Here is a 12,014-nt window from a genome sequence, read left to right as displayed (position 1 = left end):
GCAAGGAAACTACAACCCTTACTACAAAAAGATGGCCGATTACAATCCATATTTCCAGAACCCCCACTTCTGTGCTTCAGGCAGCCCCCAAATCTAAGAAGCATCATTGTCAGAAGCTCCGTGTCATCTCCACCAGCTACAGGTACCTTTCCCTGCAACCAGAAAAAAATTAAAACCCGTCCATTTATAATGACCACGGACAAGATAAAGATCCCCAATTCACATCAGGACTATAAGATCGCAGGTACATTCAGCTGTATCACATCTAATGGGGTGTACTTAATTATATGTACCAAATGTCCAGCTGGGGTCTTTATGTAGGGGGGAAACGGGGCAAAAATTTAGGACATGGATGAATTCTCATCACCACACAATAAAAGAAGAAAAAATAGATCTAGCTGTGGCCAAGCATTTTTGTTTCCCTGATCACAACATCACAGAGATGAAATAATTGGTATTAAAAGGTAACTTCAAATCTCAGAGAGACCGAAAAGTTTGGGAATGTAAACTGATGGTGATCTTTGACACTTTCCGAGCAGGAATGAATGTGTCGCATGGATTTATGTCATTCTACATCAACTAAGGAATGTGCTCCTCAGAACTTTGGGGTCATCATAACCCTGGACCAGACCTCAATCACTGGACAATAAAACTTTCAGAGTCCTTACCTATGAAGTAATCCAATATTTACGGCCATAACTGTTCATCTTTCTCCCACAGTAATAGCTCTGCTTTACGTTACCTGTCTCATCTATTACATTATTTCTGTGTCCCATTGTGTATAAATATGTGACTCTTCAGATTTTGTTATGCTATGTCTGATGAAGAGACCTGAGTAGTCTCGAAAGCTTGCAACTTGTTACCATCTTTTCGGTTAGCCATTAAAAGGTATCAACCACTGAGGACTCTCAAATCTTAATATTTTTCTGTTTACTATTTGTCACTCATTATATTGACTATAACTATAACCCCTTCCCCAAAAATTGTTAAAACTTCCCCAAATAAAAAGAATATTGTTGAGAACCTTGTCTTCCCCCGCCAATTGCAACTAAAAGTCTGCTTCCAGCAGTGAACAGTGTCTTTCAGGACATCCATAACATCTGGACTAAAGTGCAATTCAATTTGCCAGCAAAGTAGCATGCTGATAGATGCCACCGACCTGTTCCCAACATCACACCCGGAGTTATGGCTCTCCACTAAAAACATCAGTTTTACAATAAGTTGATCAGCGTGTCACTGTAACATCATCTTCCTTGGCCACTTAAAGGGAACCTGTCACCAGGGTTTCCCCATATAAAGTAGGGCCAGAACCTGTAAGCCCTCATATGCAGCAATCAAGTATGTTGTATACATGTCCCCAATCCGCTCTGCAAGGCAAAAAAATAGCTTTTATTATACCAGTTTACGGCGAGGTCCGGCCCGATGGACACCTCCTCTCTTTTTGAGATCATCATCCTCCTTTCTTGCTTCATGTGAATAACGTGTCCTACCTCATCCACACAGTGTTCTCCATCATGCTCCTACGCAAATGTACTTCTCTCACCCCTGCTGAGGGCAGAGCTAAGTACTGTAATGCACATCCGTGGGGAAAGGCCAAAGAGCGCACTATAGTATTGGTGATGTATTCATGTACTAATAATGGTTCTGGTAATGATTTCATGTAGTGATGATGTATTCCTACACTAATGGTGGTTTTGAGATGTACTCCTGTACTGATGGTTCTGGTGGTGTATTCATGTACTGATGGTGATTCCAAAGATGTATTCATGTACTGATGATAGTTTGGAAAAAGTATTCATATACTGATATTGGTTCTGGTGATGTATTCATGTTCTGATGGTGGTTCTTGTGCTGTAGTCCTATACTGATATTTTAGATATATCTTACATCTTCTGAATGATATATTAACCTGTGTGATATGTCCTTTACACAAGGACCCCGATTCTTAAGCTTGTGGTACATTGTATATTTCTGGAAGAATCATTGGGTTTTTTACCTACGTACAGACTGTGGCATTGCTGTGGGACCTGTGATCTGTGTGCACTGCCGCTGGGTAATTACATATTGATTTGGCAAATTTCATCACAGAAGACATATATGCTCAGTGGCAAAGATCTGACAGCAGTAAGTCAATTAGGTAATTATTAGTATTGAGTGAGTATGTCCTGTTAACCCTTTCGGCGAGTATGCTCGGGCAAGTACCGAGTAGTTACAGCTGCTCGGTGATATGTTTAAATCGCTCCTGTGTGCATGATTTGCAACTGTTTGGCAGCTTTATTACATGGGAGGAATGTGTAAGAAATAGACTCTACTCACATGTAATAAAGCTGTCAAACAGTTGCAAATCATGCACACAGGAGCGATTTAAACATATCACCGAGCAGCTGTAACTACTCGGAGCTCGGCCCGAGCATACTCGCCAAAAGGGTTAACAGAGCATACTCGCTCAACACTAGTAATTATCTCTTGGTGTAAGAAATAATCGTGCTGCGACCGTTGACTGCACAGCTTGCTATATCAGATAGCTTGTTTAATCACGTGGAACATTACAACGAGCCGTCTGATATAACAATCCGCGTGAAGAAACAAGCTGTGCGATATTTCATGAGGATTATATGGGTCGTTATATCACGTGGTTCATGGATGTGTGATAGATATAGTGAGCCACATATCACACAGATCGTTATTTCAGCATTTATGTAGAAGTTTTGTTCACTGCGTGATTCCATGAGGCGGCGATCAGGGGATAAGCTGGTAGTTTAGCACAATGTAAAGGTTAGCATGCTCCTGCCCCTCAGATTTGGAGGTGACCCCACGTTCACACTCACAGGATCCAGCAGACTTTGACTTTACCCACAGGTGCCAGCCAGGGCCAATTCTGTCCTCCAGGGCCGGGGCCACATGTCAGTAAGGCAGCAGTAAAGCCTCGGCCTCCATGTGCAGACCTTTATTATGAAAATCTCTTTATTTACAGATCATTTACACAATTAGAAAATGAGGAGACGTGAGAATTGCACTTCTGGAAGTTTCTTCTTACTTATCGGCTTGTACGTAGGAGGTGAACATGCTGTCCTCGCGCTCCAGTAGAACCTCAGGCTTGTCGTACTCCATAATGGCGCCTCTCTTCATGACGATCACCAGATCTGCGTTCAGGATGGTGTGTACCCGATGCTGCGTGAAGAAAATCAACAGGTGAGCACCGGAGCCGCTGCAGCGCGAGGGGAGCTGGCTCCGGGGAAGAATGTGCGGTGTGGGGAGCAGGTCAGGGGGAGAATTTGCGGTGTGGGGAGCTGGCTCCGGGGAAGAATGTGCGGTGTGGGGAGCAGGTCAGGGGGAGAATTTGCGGTGTGGGGAGCTGGCTCCGGGGAAGAATGTGCGGTGTGGGGAGCAGGTCAGGGGGAGAATTTGCGGTGTGGGGAGCAGGTCAGAGGAGAATGTGCGGTGTGGGGAGCAGGTCAGAGGGAGAATGTGTGGTGTGGGGAGCAGGTCAGGGGAAGAATGTGCGGTGTGGGGAGCAGGTCAGAGGAGAATGTGTGGTGTGGGGAGCAGGTCAGGGGGAGAATGTGTGGTGTGGGGAGCAGGTCAGGGGAAGAATGTGCGGTGTGGGGAGCAGGTCAGGGGGAGAATTTGCGGTGTGGGGAGCAGGTCAGGGGGAGAATTTGCGGTGTGGGGAGCTGGCTCCGGGGAAGAATGTGCGGTGTGGGGAGCAGGTCAGGGGGAGAATTTGCGGTGTGGGGAGCAGGTCAGAGGAGAATGTGCGGTGTGGGGAGCAGGTCAGAGGGAGAATGTGTGGTGTGGGGAGCAGGTCAGGGGAAGAATGTGCGGTGTGGGGAGCAGGTCAGAGGAGAATGTGTGGTGTGGGGAGCAGGTCAGGGGGAGAATGTGTGGTGTGGGGAGCAGGTCAGGGGAAGAATGTGCGGTGTGGGGAGCAGGTCAGGGGGAGAATTTGCGGTGTGGGGAGCAGGTCAGGGGGAGAATTTGCGGTGTGGGGAGCAGGTCAGGGGGAGAATGTGTGGTGTGGGGAGCAGATCCAGGGGAGAATGTGCGGTGTGGGGAGCAGGTCAGGGGGAGAATTTGCGGTGTGGGGAGCAGGTCAGGGGGAGAATGTGCGGTGTGGAGAGCAGGTAAGGGGGAGAATGTGCGGTGTGGGGAGCAGGTCCGGGGGAGAATGTGGTGTGTGGGGGGGCGGCTCCGGGGGAGAATGTGCAGTGGGAGGGCTGGCTCCGGAGGAAAATGTGCGGTGTGGGGGGTCAGCTCTGGGGGGAGAATGTGCTGTGTGGGGGGCGGCTCCGGGGGAGAAAGTGCAGTGGAGGGCTGGCTCTGGGTAATAAAGTGTGGTGTGGGGGGCGGCTCTGGGGAGAATGTGCAGTGTGGGGGGCGGCTCCGGGGAAGAATGTGCGGTGTGGGGGGCTGGCTCCAGGGGGAGAATGTGGTGTGTGGGAGGGCTGGCTCCGGAGGAAAATGTGCGGTGTGGGGGGTCAGCTCTGGGGGGAGAATGTGCTGTGTGGGGGGCGGCTCCGGGGGAGAATGTGCAGTGGAGGGCTGGCTCTGGGTAATAAAGTGTGGTGTGGGAGGCGGCTCTGGGGAGAATGTGCGGTGTGGGGCGGCTCTGGGGGAAGAATGTGCGGTGTGGGACGGCTCTGGGGGAAGAGTACGGTGCAAAAAGAGACAGCTCTGGGGAGACAGGAGAGTACAGCACGAGAAGCACATGATCCAGGGGGAGAGGGTGCGATGCGAGAAGAGTCGACGCATTGGGAGCGGTTCTGGGGCTCCAGGAGAGGAAGGGAGTGCGGTACGAGGGAAACCGACTCCAAAGGGAGAGGGTTCAGGGTGAGAATGAGGACTATACACCCCCCTCTTGTGATCGGCCCCTGTGCCGCCACTAAGGATACAGGAAGAGTAGAGTCACCACGTATCTGTGTACACAGCTGCGAATGTCCTGGCACAGAAACTGTGGGGGAGGCTGCAGTCCTATGTAAATGACTCTTCACGCCATGTAAAATATTAGCAGATTGCCTACAGACTTCATGTTTCCATGGATCACTATTTTCAGGATCACTGCTTGCTTACAATGAGTAGAAGTATTTATTGTTTGCATCCAGAAGCTGAACGCTCCTCCTGGCTAGGTACTGCTCATGCAGCTGAGAGTTTGTTACAATGTGTCAGGAGCACAAGTCTCTGCTCTGCCCCCTTCCATTGTGATAAGCTCAGCTGTGTGAGCAGGTCAGGACCCTTGTGTTATCAGACAGCGAGCGCTGCAGTCACCTCCCCTCCCTCTTACATACCGCAATAGTGACCACCGTTCGCTCCTGAAATGCCGTCATCACCACCTTCTGCAGGATGTTCTCCTGAGGGAAGAGAAACATTACCAGGACATCACGGACCCTCGCACCAGTTACAGTGATCTGGGGGACCAAGGAGCTCACATCCTGCACCCAAGTCAGTGAGAGGGTTAATCCAGGGGAGACCGTACAGATGCTGGTGCCGCCATGACACAGCACCCCCAACCCCCGAATCCCACCGACCGGCATTACTGTAATGTTACATCCCCCAATACCGCAGGCGGGGACGTCCTGACTATAGTATCAGCGTTATAGACCCGCCAGACCATGCAGAGGGGATCTAGGGGTGTGTAAAGCACAGGGTGAGCCCCCCGTATGTTGCCGGTGACAACTATGTAACATAAGACAGGGTTGGGGGACTCCTTTTGCTGTTGTCAGACATACGGTGGCCATGTCTATCGATGCTGTAGCTTCATCCATGATTAATATGCTGCTTTTCCGTACAAAAGCTCTGGCCAGACAGAAGAGCTGCCGCTGCCCAGCGCTGAAGTTCTCTCCTCCTTCTGTGACCACGGCGTCTGCAAGAAGAGGCAAGGGAAAGGGTGACTGAGGAACATGGACATGGGTGGGAGAGTCGCCATGACAATGTGGGAGGGAGAAGGAGCCGCTATGACGGTGGCGTGAGAGAAACGCCGTGAAAGTCCCGGGAGGGTGAAGGAGCTGCCATGATGGTGCTGGGCGGGAGGAAGGAGTCGCATGGTGGAAGGAGCCGCCGTGACAGTGCCCGGAGGAAGAAGGACCTGCTGTGACGTGACAGTACCAGGAGGGAGAAGGACCCGCCGTGACAGTGCCAGGAGGGAGAAGGACCCGCCGTGACAGTGCCAGGAGGGAGAAGGACCCGCCGTGACAGTGCCAGGAGGGAGAAGGACCCGCCGTGACAGTGCCAGGAGGGAGAAGGACCCGCCGTGACAGTGCCAGGAGGGAGAAGGACCCGCCGTGACAGTGCCAGGAGGGAGAAGGACCCGCCGTGACAGTGCCAGGAGGGAGAAGGACCCGCCGTGACAGTGCCAGGAGGGAGAAGGACCCGCCGTGACAGTGCCAGGAGGGAGAAGGACCCGCCGTGACAGTGCCAGGAGGGAGAAGGACCCGCCGTGACAGTGCCAGGAGGGAGAAGGACCCGCCGTGACAGTGCCCGGAGGAAGAAGGACCTGCTGTGACGTGACAGTACCAGGAGGGAGAATGACCCGCCGTGACAGTGCCAGGAGGGAGAAGGACCCGCCGTGACAGTGCCAGGAGGGAGAAGGACCCGCCGTGACAGTGCCAGGAGGGAGAAGGACCTGCCGTGACAGTGCCAGGAGGGAGAAGGACCCGCCGTGACAGTGCCAGGAGGGAGAAGGACCCGCCGTGACAGTGCCAGGAGGGAGAAGGACCCGCCGTGACAGTGCCAGGAGGGAGAAGGACCCGCCGTGACAGTGCCAGGAGGGAGAAGGAGCTGCCATGATGGTGCTGGGTGGGAGGAAGGAGTCGCAGGATGAAAGGAGCCGCCGTGACAGTGCCAGGAGGAAGAAGGACCCGCCGTGACGTGACAGTGCAAGGAGGAATAAGGACCCGCCGTGACAGTGCCAGGAGGGAGAAGGACCCGCCGTGAAGTGAAAGTGCCAGGAGGGAGAAGGACCGGTCATGACGTGACAGTGCCAGGAGGGAGAAGGAGCTGCCATGATGGTGCTGGGCGGGAGGAAGGAGTCGCAGGGTGGAAGGAGCCGCCGTGACAGTGCCAGGAGGGAGAAGGACCCACCGTGAAGTGACAGTGCCAGGAGGAATAAGGACCCGCCGTGACAGTGCCAGGAGGGAGAAGGATGTGCCGTGATAGTGCCAGGAGGAAGAAGGACCTGCCGTGACGTGACAGTGCCAGGAGGAAGAAGGACCCGCCGTGACAGTGTCAGGAGTAAGAAGGATGTGCCGTGACAGTGCCAGGAGGAAGTAGGACCCGCCGTGAAGTGACAGTGCCAGGAGGGAGAAGGACCCGTCATGACGTGACAGTGCCAGGAGGGAGAAGGAGCTGCCATGATTTGGCTGGGCGGGAGGAAGGAGTCGCAGGATAAAAGGAGCTGCCGTGACAGTGCCAGGAGGAAGAAGGACCTGCCGTGACGTGACAGTGCCAGGAGGAAGAAGGACCCGCCGTGACAGTGCCAGGAGGAAGAAGGACCTGCCGTGACGTGACAGTGCCAGGAGGAAGAAGGACCCGCCGTGACAGTGCCAGGAGGGAGAAGGACCCGCCGTGAAGTGACAGTGCCAAGAGGGAGAAGAACCCGTCAGGTCGTGACAGTGCCAGGGGGAAGAAGGACCTGCCGTGACGTAACAGTGCCAGGAGGAAGAATGACCCACCGTGAAGTGACAGTGCCAGGAGGGAGTAGGACCCGCCGTGAAGTGACAGTGCCAGGAAGGAGAAGGACCCGTCGCGAAGTGCCAGTGCCAGGAGGGAGAAGGACCCACCATGACAGTACCAGGAGGGAGAAGGACCCACCGTGACAGTGCCAGGAGAGAGAAGGACCCACCGTGACAGTGCCAGGAGAGAGAAAGACCCACCGTGACAGTGCCAGGAGAGAGAAGGAGCCGCTGTGACAGTGCCAGGAGAGAGACAGATCCGCCATGATGTGACCGTGCCAGGAGGGAGAAGGAGCCGCCGTGACAGTGCCGGGAGGGAGAAGGAGCCGCCGTGACAGTGCCGGGAGGGAGAAGGAGCCGCCGTGACAGTGCCGGGAGGGAGAAGGAGCCGCCGTGACAGTGCCGGGAGGGAGAAGGAGCCGCCGTGACAGTGCCGGGAGGGAGAAGGAGCCGCCGTGACAGTGCCGGGAGGGAGAAGGAGCCGCCGTGACAGTGCCGGGAGGGAGAAGGAGCCGCCGTGACAGTGCCGGGAGGGAGAAGGAGCCGCCGTGACAGTGCCGGGAGGGAGAAGGAGCCGCCGTGACAGTGCCGGGAGGGAGAAGGAGCCGCCGTGACAGTGCCGGGAGGGAGAAGGAGCCGCCGTGACAGTGCCGGGAGGGAGAAGGAGCCGCCGTGACAGTGCCGGGAGGGAGAAGGAGCCGCCGTGACAGTGCCGGGAGGGAGAAGGAGCCGCCGTGACAGTGCCGGGAGGGAGAAGGAGCCGCCGTGACATTGCCGGGAGGGAGAAGGAGCAGCCGTGACATTGCCAGGAGGGAGAAGGACCCTCCGTGACAGTGCCAGGAGGGAGAAGGACATGCTGTGACAGTGCCAGGAGGGAGAAGAACACTCCGTGACAGTGCCAGGAGGGAGAAGGAGCTGTCTTGACAGTGCCGGGAGGGAGAAGGAGCTGTCTTGACAGTGCCAGGAGGGAGGAGCCGCTGTGGAGGGAAGAGTTGCTGTGATGGTAGCGGGAAGGAAGAGCTGTTGTGATGGTGGCCGAAGGGAGGAGCCATTGTCACGGTGGCGGGAGGGAGGAGCCGTTGTCACGGTGGTGGGAGGGAGTAGCCATTGTGACGGTGGCGGGAGGGAGGAGCTGCGGTGACGGTGGCCGAAGGGAGGAGCTGTTGTCACGGTGGCGGGAGGGAGGAGCCATTGTGACGGTGGAGGGAGGGAGGAGCCATTGTGATGGTTGCGGGAGGGAGGAGCCGCTGTGACGGTGGCGGAGGGAAGAGCCGCTGTGACGTTGAAGTACATCATTGGTATAAGAATGGGCATCTCACCCAGGCCTCCGGGCAGCGCCTTCACCACATGTTTGAGTTGGGCGATCTCCAGCGCCTCCCACAGCACGCAGTCGTTGCATTTATTCTCAGGGTCCAGATTAAACCTGCAGAAGAGAGGAGAATCAGGTGAGATGTCAGAGCTGATACCAGAGAACAATACCCTGACCATGTGACAGCTGGGTACCTTATGCTCCCGCTGAATAATATCGGGTCCTGGAGAATGATGGACAGGCGAGAGCGCAGCGTCTGCAGCGGCAGTTTAGCGATATCTATCCCATCAATTATAATCCGTCCTGAAGGAAATGGTAATCAGACAGATGAAACGGTGCGGTCCTGAGGACCATATTATCATGGTGTGCAGCTGCTGACAACCGGCGGTATATCAGGTGTGAAAGGTCGTCGGCCGCCCCCGGGTGATGGCGGCACTGATAAAACTTCCGGTATATTAGTTCTCACCCTGAAAAGTGTCGACCATCCGGAAAAACGCCAGCGAGAAGGAGGATTTGCCGCTGCCGGTTCTCCCACAAATGCCGATCTGTTGTGAGAGAGAGAGATGGATGAGTCTCCACGAGACAGGATGACTACTACTCCCATCAGGCACATCCCACCTTCTGCCCCGGGGTGATGTGGGCGTTCACGTGCTTCAGGACGGGTTTCAGGGAGCTGTCGTAGCGCACGCTCAGGTTCTGGATCTGGATCTCGCCGCTGTCTGGCCAGTTCTGTGGGATCTGGGTGGCGGCTGTGGGAGGAGGCTCATTAATTATTCATGATGGGTGATGGGACGTCAGTGATTACGGGGGTCACTCACATAGGAGCCCCTTGTAATTCTCCGGCTCGGTCTTCAGGAGGCTGTTAATCCTCTTCACGGCTCCCAGCTGAATCTCCATGTCGGAGAGGTTACGCACCATCCAGTTCAGGTAGTTGGAGACCTGTGTACATGAGATACGTGACCCTGAGCACGCGCCGAATAATCTCATGGTCCACGACGCGGCTAAATCCAGAGAGGCTGCCAAGATGATACACTGAAGTGATCCACTCTGCTCTGACCCGTACTCACCTGTCCTCTGCTTCCTGTCTGACCTGTACTCACCTGTCCTCTGCTTCCTGTCTGACCCGTTCTCACCTGTCCTCTGCTTCCTGTCTGACCTGTACTCACCTGTCCTCGGCTTCCTGTCTGACCCGTTCTCACCTGTCCTCTGCTTCCTGTCTGACCTGTACTCACCTGTCCTCTGCTTCCTGTCTGACCCGTTCTCACCTGTCCTCTGCTTCCTGTCTGACCCGTTCTCACCTGTCCTCTGCTTCCTGTCTGACCCGTACTCACCTGTCCTCTGCTTCCTGTCTGACCCGTTCTCACCTGTCCTCTGCTTCCTGTCTGACCCGTTCTCACCTGTCCTCTGCTTCCTGTCTGACCCGTTCTCACCTGTCCTCTGCTTCCTGTCTGACCCGTTCTCACCTGTCCTCTGCTTCCTGTCTGACCCGTTCTCACCTGTCCTCTGCTTCCTGTCTGACCCTTTCTCACCTGTCCTCTGCTTCCTGTCTGACCCTTTCTCACCTGTCCTCTGCTTCCTGTCTGACCCGTTCTCACCTGTCCTCTGCTTCCTGTCTGACCCGTTCTCACCTGTCCTCTGCTTCCTGTCTGACCCGTTCTCACCTGTCCTCTGCTTCCTGTCTGACCCGTACTCACCTGTCCTCTGCTTCCTGTCTGACCCGTTCTCACCTGTCCTCTGCTTCCTGTCTGACCCGTTCTCACCTGTCCTCTGCTTCCTGTCTGACCCGTACTCACCTGTCCTCTGCTTCCTGTCTGACCCGTTCTCACCTGTCCTCTGCTTCCTGTCTGACCCGTTCTCACCTGTCCTCTGCTTCCTGTCTGACCTGTACTCACCTGTCCTCTGCTTCCTGTCTGACCCGTTCTCACCTGTCCTCTGCTTCCTGTCTGACCCGTTCTCACCTGTCCTCTGCTTCCTGTCTGACCCTTTCTCACCTGTCCTCTGCTTCCTGTCTGACCCTTTCTCACCTGTCCTCTGCTTCCTGTCTGACCCGTTCTCACCTGTCCTCTGCTTCCTGTCTGACCCGTTCTCACCTGTCCTCTGCTTCCTGTCTGACCCGTTCTCACCTGTCCTCTGCTTCCTGTCTGACCCGTACTCACCTGTCCTCTGCTTCCTGTCTGACCCGTTCTCACCTGTCCTCTGCTTCCTGTCTGACCCGTTCTCACCTGTCCTCTGCTTCCTGTCTGACCCGTACTCACCTGTCCTCTGCTTCCTGTCTGACCCGTTCTCACCTGTCCTCTGCTTCCTGTCTGACCCGTTCTCACCTGTCCTCTGCTTCCTGTCTGACCCGTTCTCACCTGTCCTCTGCTTCCTGTCTGACTCGGTCTCACCTGTCCTCTGCTTCCTGTCTGACCCGTTCTCACCTGTCCTCTGCTTCCTGTCTGACCCGTACTCACCTGTCCTCTGCTTCCTGTCTGACCCGTTCTCACCTGTCCTCTGCTTCCTGTCTGACCCGTACTCACCTGTCCTCTGCTTCCTGTCTGACCCGTACTCACCTGTCCTCTGCTTCCTGTCTGACCCGTTCTCACCTGTCCTCTGCTTCCTGTCTGACCCGTACTCACCTGTCCTCTGCTTCCTGTCTGACCCATTCTCACCTGTCCTCTGCTTCCTGTCTGACCCATTCTCACCTGTCCTCTGCTTCCTGTCTGACCCTTTCTCACCTGTCCTCTGCTTCCTGTCTGACCCTTTCTCACCTGTCCTCTGCTTCCTGTCCGCCTGTTCCCACCTGTCCTCTGCTTCCTGTCTGACCCGTTCTCACCTGTCCTCGGCTTCCTGTCTGATCCGTACTCACCTGTTTTCTGATTCCTGTCTGACCCGTAGTCACCTGTCCTCTGCTTCCTATCCGCCTGTTCCCACCTGTCCTCTGCTTTCTGTCTGACTCGGTCTCACCTGTCCTCTGCTTCCTGTCTGACCCTTTCTCACCTGTCCTCTGCTTCCTGTCTGACCCGTACTCACCTGTCCTCTGCTTCCTGTCTGACCCA

At 55.1% G+C, this 12,014-nt stretch overlaps 1 protein-coding gene across 1 annotated transcript in view; it reads right to left on the bottom strand.

The window, feature by feature from the left end:
- Positions 1-2,932: 2,932 nt before the first annotated feature.
- The window catches only part of ABCC8 (ATP binding cassette subfamily C member 8), a 118,165-nt gene continuing 109,083 nt past the window's right edge, over positions 2,933-12,014 (bottom strand). Inside the window, exons 12-19 of the mRNA XM_073657938.1 lie at positions 9,795-9,915; positions 9,595-9,725; positions 9,443-9,521; positions 9,171-9,279; positions 8,987-9,090; positions 5,727-5,860; positions 5,286-5,348; positions 2,933-3,171 (exon numbers count right to left, since the gene is read on the bottom strand). Coding sequence (XP_073514039.1) covers positions 3,034-3,171; positions 5,286-5,348; positions 5,727-5,860; positions 8,987-9,090; positions 9,171-9,279; positions 9,443-9,521; positions 9,595-9,725; positions 9,795-9,915 — 879 coding nt within the window. The 3' untranslated portion in view covers positions 2,933-3,033. The remainder of the gene's footprint in view (positions 3,172-5,285; positions 5,349-5,726; positions 5,861-8,986; positions 9,091-9,170; positions 9,280-9,442; positions 9,522-9,594; positions 9,726-9,794; positions 9,916-12,014) is intronic.

The sequence above is a fragment of the Phyllobates terribilis genome, unplaced genomic scaffold (genome assembly GCF_046119375.1).
Source record: "Phyllobates terribilis strain yellow unplaced genomic scaffold, ASM4611937v1 Scaffold_13__5_contigs__length_258822181, whole genome shotgun sequence".
NCBI classification, from domain to species: Eukaryota; Metazoa; Chordata; class Amphibia; order Anura; family Dendrobatidae; genus Phyllobates; species Phyllobates terribilis.
Note: the sequence above shows the minus strand (reverse complement) of the source record. Positions and strands in the feature narration are given on the sequence as shown.